Source organism: Pleurodeles waltl, chromosome 8, assembly GCF_031143425.1.
Source record: "Pleurodeles waltl isolate 20211129_DDA chromosome 8, aPleWal1.hap1.20221129, whole genome shotgun sequence".
Taxonomy (NCBI): Eukaryota; Metazoa; Chordata; class Amphibia; order Caudata; family Salamandridae; genus Pleurodeles; species Pleurodeles waltl.
In genome coordinates, this window is record NC_090447.1 from 1,339,159,031 (window position 1) to 1,339,180,641 (window position 21,611).

The 21,611-nt window shown below is 42.9% G+C and overlaps 2 protein-coding genes across 3 annotated transcripts in view; one reads left to right on the top strand and one right to left on the bottom strand.

Annotated features, from left to right (window-relative positions):
* AASDHPPT (aminoadipate-semialdehyde dehydrogenase-phosphopantetheinyl transferase) overlaps positions 1-3,993 on the bottom strand; it is a 195,300-nt gene extending 191,307 nt beyond the window's left edge. Inside the window, exon 1 of the mRNA XM_069202342.1 lies at positions 3,789-3,993. Coding sequence (XP_069058443.1) covers positions 3,789-3,932 — 144 coding nt within the window. The 5' untranslated portion in view covers positions 3,933-3,993. The remainder of the gene's footprint in view (positions 1-3,788) is intronic.
* A 351-nt stretch (positions 3,994-4,344) lies between these two features.
* KBTBD3 (kelch repeat and BTB domain containing 3) overlaps positions 4,345-21,611 on the top strand; it is a 133,102-nt gene continuing 115,835 nt past the window's right edge. Inside the window, exon 1 of one of the 2 annotated variants that reach the window (XM_069202345.1) lies at positions 4,345-4,428. The gene's annotated coding sequence lies outside the window, so the exon portion shown is untranslated. The remainder of the gene's footprint in view (positions 4,429-21,611) is intronic. The other variant, XM_069202343.1, reaches the window with a different exon arrangement.

Below are 21,611 nucleotides of genomic sequence, written 5' to 3' on the forward strand. Positions count from 1 at the left end.
CACCCCTGAAAACCTCTAATACTTCCTCTTCACCCTAGCCTATCACATCATGGCAATTTTTTTCAGGCTCAGTTTGTGCTTGGCCTTTAGGGGCAAGCTACTCCCATGGCTTCTGCCCATAACATTTTTGGCTTTTCCAACTCTATTGATCACAGTCCTTCAAACACTGAGAAAAATGCTAACATATAAATAAATATACTTATATAAATTTGAAACCCAATTATAATTTTCAGCGTTATCTTTACAATATACATATTTATTCAATAATTAATATATTAAAAATAAACTCATATAATTTAACTTAAACATAGAATATCATTCAAAACAATTATTGATAAAAATCTATCTTCCCAACAGCTAGTATAATAATAACCACACAGTTCCCCAATAAAAGTAAACTAAACAGTTCTACAAATAAATATTAATTAAGGCTCCCAGTTTTCCGTTTTTACTGATTTTAACACATGAATTCAGAAAGAAAATAATCTATTTTCCTGTCTCTATTTAATTTTAAATATGGATGAATACAGAAAATAGACTTCATTTTGGACGATTCTCACTACTATCAATCATGAGTGCTAGTCCAATAGCTGTGCAGATTGGCAGGCAATGGGGTTTAAAAAAACAAAAACGTTTTCTTAAGCTAAAATAACCCCAGCTGGTCAGTGGTTTAAGCTGTTGTACAATGCAAATGATTTCAAATGACTGTATCATACTGTAATTGGAGAAACTTCATTTGACATTCAAACAACAGGAAACGTTTGTAGACGGAATAAGTAAGGAAATGTACACAGTGCAGCTTCATTGTTTACACTAAGCGCAAAATAAGTATGGATAAATACAGAAAACCGGGAGCCCTAATAATAACACATTCTTGAAAACCCAATATTTTTTAACAATTACTATCAATCAATTAATGTTAAATATAATTAATGCAAAAATGAAGTATGCATATGATAAACAAATAAATAATCTCACAAAAATAACAGACTGCAAACTTTTAAACATCAATATCATAGTTAGAAACTTGCCATCCATATTTTTATAATCACAATATTTGACCATGATATTATATTTGCACAATATTTTGGATTTGATATTCACAATAGATACCTATTAAGGCAAACCTCCAACCAACACCATTTAAACAAGGAACCACGGTACGGCCATGAACTTCATGCAAACTGACGCACTGTGTGACCTTGAAGTGCTACATAAATGACATGCATGCGGGGATCACTTAATCGACAATCCAGAACGTACTTTGGGCCAAGCACACAGTAAGAAAGAACTATATAAATTCCAATAAAACACAACACAAAGATAGTAAATAAATTGTATATTACAATTTTTGCTAACTGAAACGAGTAGAATAAAGCACCTTCTATGTTCAGTGGTCACTTAGTACCTATAATCTCACATAGAGAAATTCCTTTTGGGTCCTTTTCGTCATTTCTCTAACAGACATTAGCAAAATATATTGCCAGGCATGGCCATTCTGCATCTAACACCCATCATCTCCCATGCAGAAAATCACGAAACCCACTATCCCAAGAGGAATAAGTGAAACATTATGCCAAAGACAAGTAACAGCCATTATCTGTCTATGGCGCCCTTGTAAAATGTAATATTATCATTTTCCTAATGGGAACCTTTGAAATATAACGGCAATGGTATTCAACAGCCCTTTAAAGCCTACAGCTCTTTACGCAGAAGCTATTTATTAGCACATTTTCAAGTGAATCCTGAAAATACTATGTCAGGTGTAGGTAACAGCTATTTATCAACCATCGTCCACCAAGTAACAAATATCCATAACCAATATCTCAAGAGACATAATTAAAACACCATGTTCAGGACATATAATAGTCAATTAGCCCCAACGTCCCCATGTAAACAATCACTATGTCCATTATCCCTAGCTGAATGAGTAAAACATTGTGTCTGGGATTTGTAACTGCTTTTTACTGCCCATAATCACCCATGTAAAATTAGTTATTTTAATTTTCCTTACAGATAAGATAAGCACATACTAGCAGGTGTAATCAACGACCCTTTATAAACAATAAACCCCACACTTGAAAAAGCAAATTATTGTTGCCTTACAGGAAACGTGACAAAACAGTACCAGGCATACATAGCAGTTATTTACATCCGTCATCCCCATGGAGAGAGTCATTTTGCCCATCATCCCAAAACAAATAAGTAAAGCACAGTGCCTATGATATATAACAGCTATTTACCACCCATCAACCTCATGTAAAAATTAGGAGCTTCTATTTTCGGAATAGGAAACATTAGAACACAGTAACAAGTATAATCAACTGTCTTTTAAAGACCATAATAACCTGGGAAAATGACTCATTACCTTATTCTTACAGGAAACATGAAAACAGTGCCAGGAGTATGCAATAGCACCCATAACGCCCCCACACCCCGATAAAAATGTGGCGCTCCCATCTTTTCAAAATGAAACATTAGGATGTATGGTCAAATGCATCTAACAGCCATTTAAAGCATATAGTCCTCATCCATAAAAAGCTCATCAGTTTTTCTTCAGGGTAATATTGAAAATAGGGTAACATGTATATCTAACAGCCTTTTAAAACCCACCATCCTTCATGCAGAAAAGCGTTATCCTCACAAAGAATGTACACTGGAATAAAACATCATATCGTACAAGGTAAAACATCACATTTCATACAATGGGAAAAATATCCCAAAAAGGCACACTGTGTGACTATTTTCCAACAAAGCAATAGATAATAAAAAGTGTATGCGACCAATGGGATAAGTCAGGTAAGCATATAAATAACATATTTCCTTTTTTATGTTGGTAAAACAAAGCAATTACTTTGTTTTGTGACTTTGCCACTAGCAACTCAATGGTTAAAAGTGTACGTTTCAGACTCTTGCAGTAAAACCATTAAAACATCCTGCATAGGGTAACAAATTCTGGGAAGAGCGTTTATGTTCTCTGTGTACATGCGAGCATTAACCTGCACTGTCACTTGTGAGCACTTAAGAGAACGAGTTGCCAATAGAGACGTCCTGAATAAAATCCTGAACAAATTACTCGGTGCAGACTTCCGCTTCAGATCTAAACCCACTTGTTCATGTTTTCACTTTTCCTTTAAATTTATTCCGTAGAACTGCTACAAAATGCTTTATGATTGTATCTGTGCCGTTTCTGCTTTCTTTTCAAACTTGATAAATCGTGAATAGTAGAGTAAGTTATAAAACACGTTAAGGCCGGGTCTGCCTATAGTCAGACCTGGTTCAGGGGTGAGACAGCTGATTTTTCAAGGCGAAATGGATTTAGCTGTCTCCTGCCTGAAACTGGCAAAACATCACTACAAGTCAGTGTTGAAAACAAATTCCCCGATTATTTTTTTCTTTTAACTCCCCCCTTCTGTTTCCAAATGTTGGCATGTATGGTGGCTAGTACGCACTTTCAAAAGCTTTGAGCGCTCTTTCTATTGTGCAATACAGGTGCAGTACAATTTATGTGGACTGTAGATGGTGGCATAATGATTCAGTTCATCACTTTGCGTTATTGTGTGCTTTAACTTTCATTACGCGGCAAAAAGCAAAAACTGAATAGTGCACCATCACAAACAGTGTCTTGTGGGCTATTACTGCACAACGCAATATGTAAGCAACTAGTGAATTAGGCATGTGTATATCAAGACTGCTCTGGCATCAGTGCCATCACTGAACAGCGTATTGTATGCAATCACTGCACAATGCAATATATAAGCAGCTATTCAACTAGGCAGTGTGTGTACCATGGCGGCTTTGGCATCCCGAGTGAACACAAACTGTCCGATCCGTAGCTTCTCTTCTGATTGCACGCATCGAGCAGCCTGAAGCCACTGTGCGCGCCCTGGGGTCCATGCCCCGCAACCGAAAGCCCAGCGCATGCTCCCCATGCAGACCCAACTAAACAAACCATCTGAGAGTGACAGGTAGAAGACAGTCCTCAGAGCCCGGCATTATGACGCACATCCTGATTCACGGGAAGCTCTCAATTTTACTCTCACGGAGGCGGCCATCTTTAAATTAGTACACGTAAACCATTTAACATCACTCCTACGCAGTTTTGTTGAATTACAAGGTCGTTGTGAGGTCTTCTGTTTGATCCGTGTAAAACCTATTGCAATATCATTGTAACTGTATATAACCATACTACCGATTGGTAACTTTTTTAATATTGTCAACAAATATATAGTTGTACAAAAACGCTGTCGCTACTGATATTTTATTTATGTTACTATATTCTGTGCTTTGGGATTGTGTGTTGGTATGGCGAACATGACTCAGTTTCTAAGAAGGTGGTTGGTTGGAGGGTGCGGTCTGATTTAATTATCTCAGGCACCGCACACCCCTCAGGCGGACAGCTCTGAAGGTGCAGCACAGGGCTTTTGGGTGAGTTGCGCGAGTGACGGCGATGCACGGGAGTTGAGAGTATCGTTATTTTTTACACTGCCTAGAAGAATCTCCCGCAGTTAAGACTTTTTCGCTCGGCATATTCAACGTATGTACGTCTTCAAGGCTTGTATTTGCGGTGCTGTCGCTGGTGAGATCACTGATGTGTGCATCCACTTCCCAACCCTTCTTATTGCACACGACAAATTAGTTGCGGGATACCCTCAAGATGGAGTTTATTTTTAGTATCTTGCACACATGGCAACATTTTACAATAGGAAAGTGGGAGGTTTTGAAAATAATATCTGTGGAAGGTATTTTCTCCCTCGGCTTCTAATAAAGCAAAGCACATTTCAGGCGCGAGGCAACTTAAATACCGCTATTTTGGTCTTCAAAAATCGGCAGTCTCCTGCCCGAATCGGTGTGTTGTGTGATCTTGCATTAAAGATATGAGGTGTTTCTTTTTTTTTTTTTTTTTTTTTTAATGCAAGTTAAAACGTTTAGAAATGCCGATGCTTTGAGTTTAAATAGAATTAGTCTTCTTGGTCACCATGCATGATATGGAAACATTTTCCCCACAGGATAGGAACATCGACAACACACACCCAAACACACTCTAGAAAGTGTAGTGTTCTTAACCATTTCAGGAACCCACCAAGGGGGAACCAGCTACGTATAGATGTTGCAATACAATAAAACTATGATCAACAGGAATAACATTTTTTCTAGCTTTCATGTCAAGAATTTTTAATTCTATCAAGGACAGGAGGCGAGAATTATGCTTCTCTCTATCTTTACTGCAAAAACAGCAGCCAATCAAAACTTCAATAACTTAAAAACTACATATCCCATGAACCCTGTAGTTCACTGTCCACCAATCACAGAGGATCTTCCTGCATAACAGTCTCTGCACACATAGTCCTTCCTCTTTCTTTGCAATAAAACCATAAGTACTTGACTCCTTGGAACTGGAATCTCCTAGAATGGACCAAATTCTGGCGAGGCTCACATAGTCCTTTTGAATAAAAAACTGAACCTCGAACGGACGTTCGTCTCTAAGAACTGATCAGGTACCTTGGTTTTCCGTACCTAGAAAAAAAGACATATGTTGATAATAGCTTTCTCTTGACATCCAAACATAAACAAAACAAAATACTGGTTGGGTAAGAAATCATTTAAACATAATGCGTAATACAAATTTTAGAAGTAATACAAATATAATAATATAAAACAGTATATTCTTCCTGAGTGGGATAATCCTCGCCTCCATGTCCTTAATAGAATTGAAAATTCTTGACGCGAAAGCTAGAAATGTTTTTTATTCTCTGTTAGGACCGGAGGCTTCGGATTATGCTAGTTCAAAGCTGATCCACCACTGTTGTAACTATGTCCACAATTGGTTTGTGATTAAAAAAAAAAATGTAAACGTGGACTCTGCAGACCAATCCACCGCTCTCATAATGTCTTCTAAACGAGACCCAACAGAGAATGCCTTAGAAGCCATAGCTGCTCTAACTGAATGCGCTCCGAACATAGAAACATTTATACCAGCTTCACTTAAAACCCATCTGACCCATCGTGCTCACGTAGCAACAGAGACAGGACCAAACGGTCTCTGAATCGAAATCAACAATTGCCCTTGAGAATCTCTACGAATTTCACGAGTACATTCTTCGTAAGCTTTTAAACATTTCACAGTACACAACTTTTGATGGTGAGGAAATGCCGGATAAGAAATACATCTGGAAGCTGTCTTTGTACGATTGGAAATAGTAAAAGAAAGTCCTGGGGGAGTAAAAACTCTACCTGCTATATCCAGTGCTCGAACATCAGACACTCTTCGACAGGACAAAAGACACAAAATAGTAAATTTTGCCGAAAGCTGCTTGCGAGAAAGGTCTTCATTGCATGGCCAAGATTTCAAAAATTTCAAAACTATATCCACTTCCCAAAGGGAAGAATATTTAGACTGAGGAGGCTTAACCATCCGGACTCCACAAAGGAGTTTACAAACTAATGGATGTTCCCCCACCGGTTTACCTTCTATGTGGGGGTGGCCCGCTGAGATCGCAGATCTAAAATTGTTAATGGTTCTATAGGCTAAACCCTCTGCGGCCAGATCAGAAAGGAAATTGACAATCATAGCAATAGTGGACCCCAAGGGATCAACACTTTGTTCACTACACCAACACACCCATCTGTTCCAGGAAGATTGATATCTTTTGCGAGTGGAAGGAGCCCAAGATTGGGACAGGAAAAACATTCAGTTGTCTGAAACTCCAGACACTTACCAACGTCTCCGAAAATTCTCCACGCCATAAGGGACAACTGTCCCGTCCAAATTAGAGGGTGGGGAGACCCCACTGGGTCTAATAGCAGTTGAGGATCCTGCGGGATTACAATCGGATGAGCGCACAACATCGACATCGCCACTGGAAACCATGGTTGCACTTTCCAGATGGGGGTCACTAGAATCAATTCTGCTTTCTGTCTCCTCACCTGAGAGAGTACTCTCTGAATCATGACAAAAGGAGGAAATGCATAAAGGGTCGCCTTTTCCCAAGACTGCAGAAAGGCGTCCATCCCCGACGCCTGAGGGTCCGGCCTCCAGCTGAAAAATCAAATCAGTTGAGCATTGAGTCTCGCAGCAAATAGATCTATCACACAAGGACCCCATTGAAGATTCAGTTTGCTGAAGATCTGAGGGTTCAGTCTCCAATCGCTACCATCCCTGAGAAATCAAGAGTTCCAGTCTGCAATCAGATTGTCTCTTCCCGGGATGTATTCCGCAGTCACTGAAATGTGGTTGAAGGCAGACATGCCAAAACTCTTTCGCTATATCCACTAGAACCCGGGATCTGGTTCCCCCCAGTCGATTGATATACTGTACCGCTGAAATGTTGTCCATCCGAAGAAGAATGCAACATTTCGCTTGTAGAGATAGGGAGCGAATCGCGAATGCTCCCGCTAATAGTTCTAGACAGTTGATATGAAAGCTCAACTCCTCCTGAGACCATCGGCCACCCGTCTGAATTGGGCCACAGAGAGCTCCCCAACCCCAGCGACTGGCTTCCGACTTGATTATGACTTCGGGGCTCGATGCAAAGATGGCTCTGCCATTTCATGCATCCATGTGAGCTAACCACCAATCGATCCCGGCCCTGGTTTCGCTCGACAGAACAATCTGTTCTGCGTAAGATAAACCTTTGCGAAGATGCAAAATCTTCAAGCGTTTTAAGGCTCGATAAAGAAGAGGTCCTGGAACTATTGCCTGAATTGATGAGGATAAGAGACCCACTAAACATGCAAGGGTCTTCAATGATATAGTCTGAGAGGCAAGGGCTCTCCTCAATTCCTTCTTGATGGAACTCCTCTTTGCCAGAGGCAGCAACAATTGGGATTTGACCGAGTCTACCTGAAAGCCTAAGAATTCTATAACCCTGGAAGGAGTCAGAACCAACTTGTCTGTATTGATAAGGAACCCCAGATCCTGAAGAATTTGAATGGTCCAGGAAAGATGAAGGGGAACCGACTCCTCTGATTGGGCCATGATCAGAACGTCATCCAGTTAAATAACAAGACAAACTCCTCTTTCTCTGAGGAGCTGAACTACTGGTCTTAGGAGCTTGGTGAAACACCAAGGGGCGGTGAAAGTCCGAAGGGAAGGATGGCAAATTTGTACCAATGCTCTCTCCAACAGAATTGGAGATACCGGCGGTGTGGTTCGAAGATGGGGACTGTAAGGTACGCGTCCTTGCGATCTAGGCACACTAAGAAGTCTACTTCTTGAAGAAGATCTCTCAAAAGATGGATGCCTTCCATCTTGAAATGTCGGTAAACAACCCATGAATTGAAATCTTTGAGATTGAGAACCAGCCGAGAGCTGCCTCCTTTTTTCTGAACCAGAAAAATAGAACTGACGAAGCCTGAAGTGTTGATTCAAACAGAAAATGGCGCGTTTCCGAAGCAGAAGTGCTATTTTGCAGTCCATGAAAGAGCTTTCTGCTTGGGAAAAACAAATGGGTCTTGGAGGGGACCTCTGAAGAGGAGGGGCGTAAAATTGTATTCTGTATCCCGCACTGTCTGGAGAACCCAAATATCCTGTGAAATACGTTCCCAGGCCTTTCCATGATCCTTCAACTTCCCTCCTAGAAAGTCTTCTGAAAATTGAATTATTCTTACCAGTGGAAGTTCTTTCGGGGGAGTTGAAGCCACCTCTGTTGGTGCGGAAAGTGCGACCTCTGCCTCTACGGGTTCTCGTGGGATAAAACTCTGATCTGGAGTAATAGCCTTGGCTTTGCTGATTGAAGCCTCCGGAGGTCTGGGAATATCCGCAGCCATACTCTCGACCCCTGTAGTATCCGGCCCTGAGAAAAAGGTCTCTGTTAAACATCTTCCTCATAGATGATTGAGCCTTGTCTAGAGCGGAGAAAGTGGCCACATATTTACTTACGTCCTTGACTAATTTATCGCCGAAAAGTAAACCATTCGCCAGCGAACCGCTCGTCGTTGGGAGCTAATTCGGCCAGTTTAGGGTCGATCCGCATCAAAAAGGAACGTCTGCGATCCGAAGACCTAGCATAATTCACGTTTCCCAATAAACATATGGCTCGTTGAGCCCATTCTAGAACTGTCTGAGGGTCCAAAGGGGAATCAGATTCTTTGGCTTGGACTGCCAACTCTTAGATCTTAGTGATTGGACCCGAGATATCCAATAATTTATCTTGGCAGCCTTTCCATGCTCGGTCTAGCCCTTTCTTAGGGTCTTTGGAAAATCTCTTTATTGATGTTGCCATATTAGGATCTAAATTAGGTGTATCCGCCACTTTACCCATTAAAGAAGGAAGGGGGCACTCCGAGCGTAAGGTGCTTCGTACATCCCTGTCAAAAAATTTCCTGATATGATCGTGCACATAATGTGCAACCTCTGCACAAGGAATCCAATCCGAGGAACGGGGATGGATAATGTTCTCAGGATCAAAGGAAAGAGTGCGGGAGGAAGAGCTACGTTCCTGAGTATTATGCAATTTGCATTTGCGTTTCCCAGAAGGCTTAGGCTCCTCTTGATCGACATCTGAATCTGAGGACTGCGAAGTAGAGGAAGGGAGACCTTCAGTCAGAGTGGAGGAGGTCTCGGGGATCTCTAAATTAGAATACAATCCATACCCATGATCCTGCAAAACAGAGGCAGCCATGTGCGCCAAAATGTCCGCAGAGGACGTGGGTTTCTTCGAGGCTCCACAGGAAAAGACCACTTCTGAAGGCTGGTCTTGTTGAGAACCAGAATCAATTATAGAGCGGCCTCTCAATTTACACTGTCCAAAACGCATAAGGGGTTGAGCAAAGGGCTTTAATGCGTTAATAGGAGCCTGGTTCACGGAGTCCTGGACATGGTATCCCAGTGCCTCCACTAGTCTTTCCTCCATCTGATGTTCATCATTTGCTTCAGGCTGATCCTGATAGTACTCATCCTCTGCAGCGTAGTACGCCATAATTAAAATGGGATGAATGAAGGAGCTCAGTGGGGGGGGGAAATAGGCCCCAGCAGGGAGACAAATTGCAAAATTGCCAAAAGTCAAAAGCACAGCAAGTCTTTGAATGTGGAGGGAGCCCCTGCTAAATTCCCTAAGGCAAAGCCTTTTGATCGTTTAAGCGCCGGGCGTTCTAGGGCTCTGGAAATCGATAACTTTAGCCGCACGGGCTAAAAATAACCTTTTCCTTTGAAGCACGCGCTGCATTCGTCTTGCTCCAATTAAAATGGAGGTAAAACGAGGAGAGCGCATGCGCATCGCCTAAAATGGAAAGAGGACTAGTCCTCTTTACGCGATCGCGGTCTAGGAGTCCGTGGGACTCCTACGCTTATATGCGGGTGCGCCCGCCTTCCACAATAAAGAGGAATGCCCCGAGAGAGTCAGCGGCAATTTCCCTGGCCACGAAAAACGATTGCGAAGGGGAGATCGCGATCGCAGCCAAAAGAAATTTAAAGCACCACGATGCGTTAGAGCCCGCTCCACGCTATGAATTGTAAATATTGTACCATATACGAAATAAATCACAATGCAGAAAAGGAAAGACTTATCTGAATGCTGCAGCAGCAAAGAAAGAGGAAGGACTATGTGTGCAGAGACTTTTACACAGGGAGATCCTGTGTGATTGGTGGACAGTGAACTACAGGGTTCATGGGATATGTAGTTTTTAAGTTATTGAAGTTTTGATTGGCTGCTGTTGATTTTGCAGTAAAGAGAGAGAAGCATAATCCAAAGCCTCCGGTCCTGACATAGAATTTTAGTTATCTACCCAAGTCAGTTATAGGCAAAGCCCAGTTGGCTTTGGCGGTCCTCGTGGAATGATGTGTCTTATACTTTAAAAGAAAAATCTTTGTATGGTATGGTGGCCTCTACCTAACCCACAATTGCCAAGTTTAAAGCAAAAGAAAAATAATTCCAGGATTGCGACTGTGTGAACATACACAAACACATGCATCAATTATTTTGGAATGCGTTTTCTTATTCTTTAAAAGAAGTCATTCCAATGCGGCATACGCATGCACATTTTACATCTTTGAAGGATTTTTCTTTAAGCAAGATGGCTGCTGCGTCTGAATGCAGTGGCCATCTCGCAATGCTTTTTTTATTAGTTTAATCTTAATTTTATGTCAAGACCGGAGGCTCCTATTATGCTTCTCTAATCTTGTTTTAATTAAATAGCAGTAGTCAAGAAAACTACAGTTCCTATAAGGCTAAGCAACAAACAGCCAATGGAAATGAAAAACGAATCGTAATAAACACCAATCATAGACCTGCTTATAGTATAATCACGATACTTGACTGGACCAGCCCTCTTTTGTTGCTGCTCTCAGTCAAGATAAGTACTTCTTATACATATTTAATTCATATTACACGTGGTTTGCTTAATTGGCTTTATCGTATTTGTATTGAGTTTGCTCTATAAGCGTGTTACCGCTCTACTGAAGTGCCCCTCAAATGCATTCTGAGTGCTTCCTTAGCTCGCGCTTGGTCAGTGGCTTTAACGGTCGCTTCTCATTACCTCATGTAACTGTGCCAGACCGTTATGGCCGCTGTCAGCTGCATCACATCTCCTCTCCTTTCCAAGAGATGCTCGCTCATACGTGTCTCTCGTGCAGTTGCTTGCTTTCTCATCCGACCAACACTTCCTGCCTCCAGCCCTGCTCATCGTTTTACATCATAAAGTGAGCGACCTAAATCTCCACCCTCAAGCCTTCTCTCGGCCTCAGCAAGGGTGATCACACCTTGATCGTGTTCTCATAATTTTTTCCTTCTCCTTTGTTTTAACCCCTTCCTTCCCAGATTACACACAATTAATTATTTTAAGACGGAAATTGACAGCTATCCCCTCATGGAAGAAATGAATGATTTTTTTTTTCAATTCTTTTTATTGAACATTCTGGGGTGTCGCAAATACAATCGGCCACAGAGTGGTCGGACCTGAGCATACATAGGCATACTACTCATATGTACAGACAATACTATACAGTAGACATGGGAGCGTGTTGTGGTTTTGTATCAAGAGAATTGTGTCATTTCGATAACAGTCATTAGAGTTGTGTTGTAGGGATGGTGTCCGGTTTTGAACCCACTCTGGTTAAGGAGTATGTAAATGTGATTACATATATATATGTATCCACACATGCCCCCACACCTTGGGTATACACCAGTGCTTTGATGTGTAGCTCTCAAGTTCAAAGGAGGAAAATGTGTCAGATAGGTTTTGCCCAGTATTCGGTCTGGCCCATGTCGTATACATGGGACCCACATGCGTGCATAGTGGACCACTCGCTTGGCCGCCCCATGTGCTCCCCGCGGAGCGCCAGACAAGATCTGCGTTCAGGCCTCTCCAGGGTGTAGTTAACCTATGGGTAGAAGGAAGTCTTTCAGTTGTCCAATGCGATGTGTTGTGCCCACAATTTAAGGTGGGTGTATATCATTTTTGGCCTCCATAGTAACGCTGAAGGCGTCCCATATGTCAGAACCGCCCTGAGCTAGTCCCCGGCGCTGGAGCTGACGTAGTGTACACGCTTCTGCTTGCGAGCTTGGTATCAGGTCACGCAACCAGTAACTGTAACCCGGTGTGTGTGGGGCCTTCCAATGGGTCGCTATTAAGCGCTTAAACAACGTGAAGGCCAAGTCAGTAAACCTGTGTATTTGCTTATCCACCTTGCTGCGCCGGCGCAGACCGAGCAAGCATGATTCTGGTGTCATAGGTAGTGTACAGTTTGTGACCTCGGCTACGGTGTCTGTGATTCGCTGCCGTGTCACAGCCAGAGGGGGACAGGTCCATACCATGTGGTAGAAATCTGCTGCTGGTTGTGCGCACCTAGGGCATGTCGGATCCGAGCTTGGGAACATACGTTTGATGCGGGCTGGAGAAAGATAGGAGTGATGTATGTAATTGAACTGGGTATATCAAAGACTGGTATTTTGATAAATACTTTTGATAGTGGAGAGCGCTGCTGTCCAGGCACTTTGAGATAAAGGAGTGGGAAGCACCTTGTCCCATCTAGCGTTGGCGCGCATCATTTCGGGGCAGATCCAATCTAACAGTAACAGATATAGGCCCTCAATGACCGCCAGGGCCGCGGGCAACGGAAGCACCGCCAACAGGCTGGCGGTGCTTCAGTGCCCATTCCGACCACGGCTGTAAAGCCGCGGTCAGAAAACCGGGTCCGGCGGTTTCCCGCCAGATTAGCCCCGGCTGGGAGAATCCTCCATGGCGGCGCTGCAAGCAGCGCCGCCATGGGGATTCCGACCCCCTTCCCGCCAGCCTGTTTCTGGCGGTTTTCACCGCCAGGAACAGGATGGCGGGAACGGGTGTCCTGGGGCCCCTGCACTGCCCATGCCACTGTCATGGGCAGTGCAGGGGCCCCCTCACAGGGCCCCAGCATGCTTTTCACTGTCTGCATAGCAGACAGTGAAAAGCGCGACCCGTCGCACACCTGCAACACCGCCGGCTCCATTCGGAGCCGGCTTCAGTGTTGCAGGCCCTTTCCCGCTGGGCCGGCGGGCGCTCCCTTGGCGGGCGCCCGCCGGCCCGGCGGGAAAGTCTGAATGGCCCCAGCGGTCTTCTGACCGCAGAGCGGCCAATTGGCGGTTCCCGTTTGGCGGGCGGCAACTGCCGCCCGCCAAACTTAGAATGACCCCCATAATCTAGAAACTGCGCCTCTTGTGTTTCCGAGTGATGAAATAATGTGAGCAATTGCGATTCTTGCGGCTCAGCATTGCCCCGCTCCCATGTGGCTCCCAACAGGTGTTTAATCGTGCAGTATGTGATGAAGGCGCCAGCTTGAATCCCTGCAGTCCTTATGAGTTCGGCAAAGGACTTCAGAGTAGAGTCCTCGTAAAGCTGACCCGAAATGGAAGAAATGAATGAAAAGGGTGAAATTTTCAAAAACGATTTAAGTTACTTTATTCATAACTCTGTTGAACAGGTCGCCGCAGCCTCAATGGATAAAATGGCAAAAAACCTGGAAAGCTCTGTCATGAGTATGATGGCAAAATCATTACTGGCCCATTCTGCGGTGGATAGCAGAAAACGTAAACTCACTGCTATGTCATTTAATAAGTCACAAGTTAAAGTAATCTCTTCTTGTGCTTCAATGACTAGTGAAAAACCCCAGATTTAGGACTTGGATCTTCCCAGACCTCTTCTATTAAGGGGAATCCTTCTATTACCCACTCTGAATGCAAATCTAAAACAAAACACTTGGAGAGCGTGATAAAACAAATTGTTATTTCACACATCTTCGATACTTATGATGACATGGGTAATGTTGATGACGCCTTAGCTAATTTGGGCACTAATGACCCTTCTTCCCCTCCTCCCAAGAAACCTAAATTGTCACTTTCTTCTCCTAACCCTTTTGTTGCCAAAACTATCTTAGACTGGAAGGGACTCCTATGTTCCACCCCTTCCTTTTGCAATATCCTAACTCAACGGAATGGTTCCCTACTTCTCATGTTGATGATTACATATCCTCCAGATTGAGACAACCGCTAGATAAGCTGACAAGGGCCAAATGAAAATCTGAATGCCCTAGACCTTCTTTATCCTCCAGTATCACATCCACTCCCTCCATAGACAAACCTGTCCTTACCTTCTTTTCTAAATTCAATAAAGATCCCTGTAAAGGCATAGACAAAGCCTGGTCGACCTGCCAGGACAAATTATTGGACTTAGTGGGTCGTTTGGCCTGCATTTTCCACATGGCGGAGTCAGCCAGACTGGAAAATTCAGACATTGATCCTTTAGAACTCTCTCTGTGGATACAGAGAGGGTTCTGCCTTCTGGGAAATGCTAACACAGCCATTACTCCCGAGAGGAGAAAAGGACTTATTAAAGCTAGAACCTACGCTGGCAAATTTGGCAACTCTCAATCATGGTATTAAGGCAGATGGACTGCTATTCGGAGACGCCTTCATTAGGGATCTGAGCAGATATGTCACTACTTTCTCCTCTATTGATAAAGCTCAACATTCCCTCAAGAAGGTTTTCAACCAGCAGGTTTTTGCATGGCCAGTAGAGGCAGGAGCCACTTTACCTGCGTTCCCTTCGTCCCAAGGATCCAGAGGCTCCTTCAACTCTACATATGGTGTGCAGAAATACAACCCACAATTCTACTTTCAAAGGGCCAGTTTATCAAAGGCGAGAACGAGGAACAGCAGAGGTGTGGAATTTATTAAAATATCTACTTGTCCAGGGGACAGGTTGCTTCTCAAATCTACTTGTCCTGTAAAAAGATCTACTTGTCCCTTTGGTGCCATGTAGTGTGGCGACAAATTATGGCAGCAATTAATAGCCTCTCTGATTATGCCAGGGCTACTACCATAGTAGGGCTTGAATACTTGGAGTTTCAATCCCTACTGTAGCAATTTCCTTATTTTACCACCTTTCTGCAGATCTGCATACTGGGGCTGGAGGAAGCAGTAAGCAATAGTTCCAGGGCTGGAATGCCTTTGAGTCTGCAAACCTACTAACCTGCATGTTTTAAAGATTTTTACCAGCTTCTCTCTAATATTTTCCCATAATAAGAAAGGTTGGACATTTACTCCTGACAATGGCAGAATTAGAACTTCTTCCAGGGTTGGGAAGAAAGTGGCTGGAGGGAAAATGAACTTGCAAATGCTCAATAGATTTTCACATGAGCAAATCTACACATCGTATTTACCCACGCTAAAATACAGTTCACAAATATTTTATAGGGGTACGACATATACCATGGGTGCACTTTTGTGACTTTCTTTAAGAATTTGGGGCCACAAGTAGGTAGGTTCAGATTTGTGACCTGCAAATTGCAAATCCGAATGTAGGATGGTGTCTTTGACACCATCTGTGATTCGCAAGGGCTTCGCAAATGCCCACATCATGAATAATCATGAGGTGGGTCGCAATTTGCGACCCCCTCACGAATGGTGGCCTGCTGGAGACAGCAGACCACCATGTCTGTGACTGCTTTTCAATAAAGCAGTTTTTTTTGTAATGCAGCCCGTTTTCCTTAAAGGAAAACGAGATGCATAACAAAAACGTTTTTGTTTCATTTTTTCAGAGCAGGCAGTGGTCCACAGGACCACTGCTTGCTCTGAAAAAATGTTTACAGTGACATTCACAATGGGAAAGGGGTCCCATGGGGATCCCTTCCCTTTTGCGAAAGTGTTAGCACCCATTTGAAATGGGTGCAAACTGCGATTGGTTTGCGCCCGGGTTCGCAAAACAATCCTACATTGCACTGCGAGTTGCAATTAGGAAGGGAACACCCCTTACTAATTGCGAGTCGCAAACCCGTTTTGTGATTCGGTAACCAGGTTACTGAATCGCAAAACTGGGTTTGTGCATCGCAATGTGCTTTTTGCACGTCGCAAACAGCGAAAGTCGCTGTTTGCGACATGCAAAAAGCTACCTACATGTGGGTCTTGATCCCTAATTAGGTCTGTTGTTAACAAAGACATTTTGTTTTTATTAAACTTCTATTTCTCTCTCTTTTGGCTGGCCTTACTGTGAGTGAACGCATTCTGCTCTTCCACATGGAGCATATTGCCACACAAAGTAGTTTTGTTCAGTGTCAGGAACTACAGTGGCAATCAGTGACGTAACGAAACTGGAGGGTGCCCCTTTGCAAAGAACATGGAGGAGCCCCCTCTCCAGACTCACTCAGGGCAGGTGCTGTGCTGACGGGGCCCCCTGGAGGGCGGCTGCGGGGCCTTTGTTATGCCGCTGGTGGCAACGTGTGCTTTAAGAGTTCAAAAACTTTTTTGGGGGGGTTTTGCCAATGTTTGTTACAATGTTGAGGGCCTGGTAGCTCCCACAACAATAAAGTGTTACAAAAGCCATGTCAAAACAAGACACGCATTGATGAAACTAAAAGACTTATAAAAATATGTCAGATCAGTTGGCTTTGTCAGTGTTTGTTTATTTTCATGCTTCCCATAATCGTGTTGAAAATGGTTACACTGATTTTCCATTAGAAATATTTTTGGGAAATACTAGCATGCATCAACACATTTTACTAAATGACACTTCATTTGCATATAATCAGAGAGCATTCTGGGAGCATTATACTTAGCCTCTTAGCCTAAACTTTTCAAACATGTGTGTACATGTTTTTTTGTTTTGTACTGGAACAACGTCAGTAGTGAAGTGTGACCTTAAAACCTTTATTTACAGCACGCACCCTAATAATGAAGGCTTTCAAATAATGAACCATAAATACAAGTTCGAACAGCATTATCTTTTGGAAACACATTACCTCAACTGCAGAGAGTTCAACTCTCTATAAACAGGCAGCCAAAGGGTTTGTGCTGCAGGGGGTTGGGCCTAGTTGTCCCAAGGACAAAGTAAACATAAAAACTTGTTGCCCTTGACCCCAAACAAGATGTCCCGGGCGTCGGGCGATAGGAATTCCACATCCCTGAACAGTATCCAACAAGGTAAGTCCCCTTTCTGGTCTTCCTCCTATAGGGGGCCATCTTCAATTATTTTTACCAAAATGGAAAATAACTGTAAACCCGTGGGTTCTAAATACGAAACAGGGTTATCCCATAGAGTTTTATGCAGCCCTCTTTCAGATGGTCTTTCCTCCTCCACCTCATTTCTCCTCGGACGCGCCCACCTTAATTTCCGAGGAAGTCAATTTGCTTTTATTGAAGAGTGCCCTTCATCTTCCACATCAAAAAGTAAAAACTATCAAAACAGAAATTCTTCGAACTCTTCACAATATACAAATCTCTCTCAGATCGCTAGCCAGGATAGTAGGCCTTGTTTCTTCATCCATTCAGGCTATCTTCCCCGGTGCCCTTCATTATCGAGCCATTCAGCGCCTAAACATTTGTCATCTCAGAAAAGGTATTCCGATGTTGGCCAAAGTCTCGTTCAGAACTTCAGTGGTGGATAGACCATTTAGATGCCTGGAACAGCAGGACTATCTTTGCATCAGCCCCAGATCTTGTGTTAGAATCAGATGCAAGCCTAACGTGCTGCAGCGCCCTTTGTGGTCCAATCTCAACTGGAGGTACTTGGTCCATTTAGGAGTCCAAATTGCATATCAATTGTTTAGAGATGCTTGCGGGCTCCTTTACAATCAAAAGCCTGGCAAGATACAAAATACAGTGGTTTATTCTCCTCCGTATGGGCAATGTTTCGGCTGTCTGTTACATCAACCATTTAGGAGGTACCGGATCAAAACCTTTGGTGGATCTTGCAAAAAGTCTATGGGAGTTTTGTCTCCACAAGAGGATCTCTCTTACAGCGGAGTGTCTGCCAGGCAGACTCAATGCGACCACAGGTTGGCATTCCCGTTTTCTCAGGGATTTCAGCAACTGGAAACTTCATCTCTCGGCATTTTAGTCTCTCCTCAACAAATGGGGTCCCTTTTCCATCAACCTCTTTGCTTGAATTCCCAATTGCCACGGTTCTTTAGCTGGTGTCCAGACCCCCTGGCCCTAGCCACAGATGCTTTCCTGCAGGACTGGTCCACATCAGTCAATTATGCCTTCCCTACTTTTCTCATGATCACCATAACTCTTGTCCAGGTCAAATGCCAAAAGGCCACAATGGCGATAGCAGTGCCTTTCTGGCAATCACAAGTGTGGTTCCCGCCTCTTCTAGAACTATCAATCAACTTCCCAGTCCTGCTTCCACCATTTCCTTCCCCCCGCCTGGACCCTTTAGGTCATCCCCACAACTTAGTCCTCAACAAATCTCTCATCCTTTCAGCGTGGAAGGTGTCAGGTCAGACCACTCTGCTATCTTTTATATTGACAGAAGCTTCAAACTTCATTAACAAAGTCTGGGCTCCAGGTACTAGAAAGGCATACAGCTCCGCTCGGTCTCTTTGGTCAAGTTGGTGTCTGTGCCCTATCCTAACTTTCCTAATCAACCTGAAATTTGGGTGGGTCAATTCCTTAAAATTTATGAAGAGCACACAACCAATCTAAGAATGTCCTCTCATTCACAACTTCTGATCTCTTTCCGCAAACCTCACAAATCTGTTTCTTCTGCTACCATGGCCATGGTCTCTAAGGCTTTCTGGGTGGCTTCCAGACCTGAAGACATTCTGAGATCAGCCTATTGGTCCAGTGATGATGTTTTTAGCACATTTTACTGTAAACCAATTCATAAGCAACTTCTGTAGTGATTAGTATGCTTTAAAAAAGCATGATAGGAGCCTCCAGTCTTGACATAAAATGTAGATTTTCCTAGTAAACTATGACGGAAAGTCTTAATTGTATTAAAGACACGGAGGTGAGTACAACTCTCAGTAATTGTTGTTGTTCTTTTCCCACCCTGACAGCGTCTTCAAACCAGCCACCGTCTTCTTCCTAGGAACTGTACAATTCAGATGGAGGTTTCGACTGCTACTGTGGATTCCTCTCAGTCCCAGCATGGTTTTCTTCCAGAAGTGCAGATTTCTTCTTCATGTTGTTCATGGATTAACTTTTGTCACAAACGTTTTTCATTGATTCTGGCAGTTGCTGTAGTTTTGCCTTTTTTTCCTATGTTCTCTCATACTTATGAACTACTCGCACAAGAAAAGAGGGCTGGTCGCAGTCAAGTACTGTGATTTATATTATGTGCAGGTCTATGACTGGTGTTTATTGCTATACAGTTTTCATTCCCATTGGCCGTTTGTTGCTTAGCCGCATGGGAATTGTTGTTTTCTGGACTGCTGCTATTTAATTAAGGCAAAATTAGAGAAGCCTAATACTCGCCTTCATGTCTTTAAAAAAATGAAGACTTCCATCATAGTTTACTAGGAAAATCTACATTTCCCACTCCAAGATGACAGAGTGACAGTTCAGAATAGTAAATAAAAAATAAAATAAAAACTATGCGCAGGATACTGCGCAAATGGAGACAAAAGAGGGCCCCAGTAGCATCTGGCTGGCTTGCAAAATTTATGTAAATTGGGGGATCATGAGTGAAGTTGATGCTGAAACAACACGGTAGCAGTGTGCAATTGCGGGACCCTTGCATAAATAATAATAAATAATAAAGTGTGGACAAGGAAGAGAGACAACCAAAGAAATTCACTCTTTTAGAGTGCTGAAGGAAAAATAAAAACATCCACTTACACCAGCAGTAGAAGGACACAACTCATCCAGTCAAAAATGATGTAAAGAAGAAATGCTCTAGTGGAAGAACAAATCTGAGGAAAGGAGCAGGGAGTTGAAGTAGACAAAAAGGACTATCTAATCACGTGCAAGGGGCTAGCTCATGTGTCTTTAATAAAATTAAGACTTACTTCATAATTTACTAGGAAAATCAACATTTTATGTCAAGACGGGAGGCTCCTATTAAGCTAGTTTAAAGCATATTAATTACAATAGAAGTTGCAGTTTGAACAAGTTTACAGTAAAACGTTCTAAAAACATTATTGTTGGACCAATCGGACAATCTCAGAATGTCCTTTAGTATGGAACCCCCCAAAAAGCTTTTTAGGCCATGGCACCCCTGGAAGAATGAGCTCCGAAAACAGAAATATCAGTGCCAGCTAAGGATATAACCCATCTGACCCAACCAGGCAGAGTAGCGGGAGATACAGGCTTATGTAGTTTGCGAAAAGAAATGAGGAGTTGGTTGATGAGAGGATGTTCTGAGATCAACAGTGCTTTTCATATTTTTTTTTTAGAAATAATCTAACAGAAAGTTTGGGTTTATTTGGAAAGTAAGGATAAAGAAAGTTTGTTTTTGTGCATTTGCTAACATAGAACAGGACTCCCTTGGGAGTATATTGACGAGAAGACGCATCCAAAGCTTTTACATCTGACAAGTGTTTGATAGAATAGAAATGAGGAAAAACACAGTAATATGTTTTGCTGAAAGTATTTTTAAAGAAAACTCTGCATTGTCAGGCCAGGAAATAAATGAATTCAATACTACGGTCACATCCCATAATTTTGTACAGTTTGGATTAGGAGGTTTGGAAAATTTTACTCTCTTCATAAGTCAGCAGATTAATGGATGTTCTCCAACAGGTTTGCCATTGATTATAAGGATGATTTACAGAAATTGCAGATCTGTATAAGTCGATGGTCCTGTATGAGTTACCCGCTTCTAGGAAATTAATGATCATTGTCACATTAGCTGAAAGTGATCAATACGTTTTCCCACACAGCAGCCGATTTGTAAGCCTTGGTTGTTCCTGGGGGCCCAAGCGTTAATAATGAATTCTGAAGCCTCTGACAAAATGAGGATGCCATGTTGGGAAGGCCCGTTATGTTCCTGGCTGAGAATGAGAGGGAACTGTTGATTATCAAGTTGTGGGAAAATCCTGATGAAAATAGGAGAAGGGAAGGAAAAGATGGAAGAAGGACTGAGAAGTCTCTTAATTTGAGGAGAGGAGGAAACCAAACCTGTGATCGCCAGAAGGGGACCACTATAATTACGGTGGCTTTTTGGCGTCTGACTTGAGCCAGCACTCTGTTGATCATGATAAAGGAAGGAAAAGCATAGAGACTGACAAAGACTAATCCTGTAGAAAAGCACCTGTTGCTAATGCCAGAGGATGTGGGTGTCAGCTGAAGAGGTAATTGAGAATTTTGACAGGATGCAAACAGTTTGGTGTTTAAGGGGCCCCATTTGTTCATCAGATTCTGGAACACTGAGGCATGGAGTTTCCAATTACTGGAGTCCCGCGGATGACGGGAGTGCCT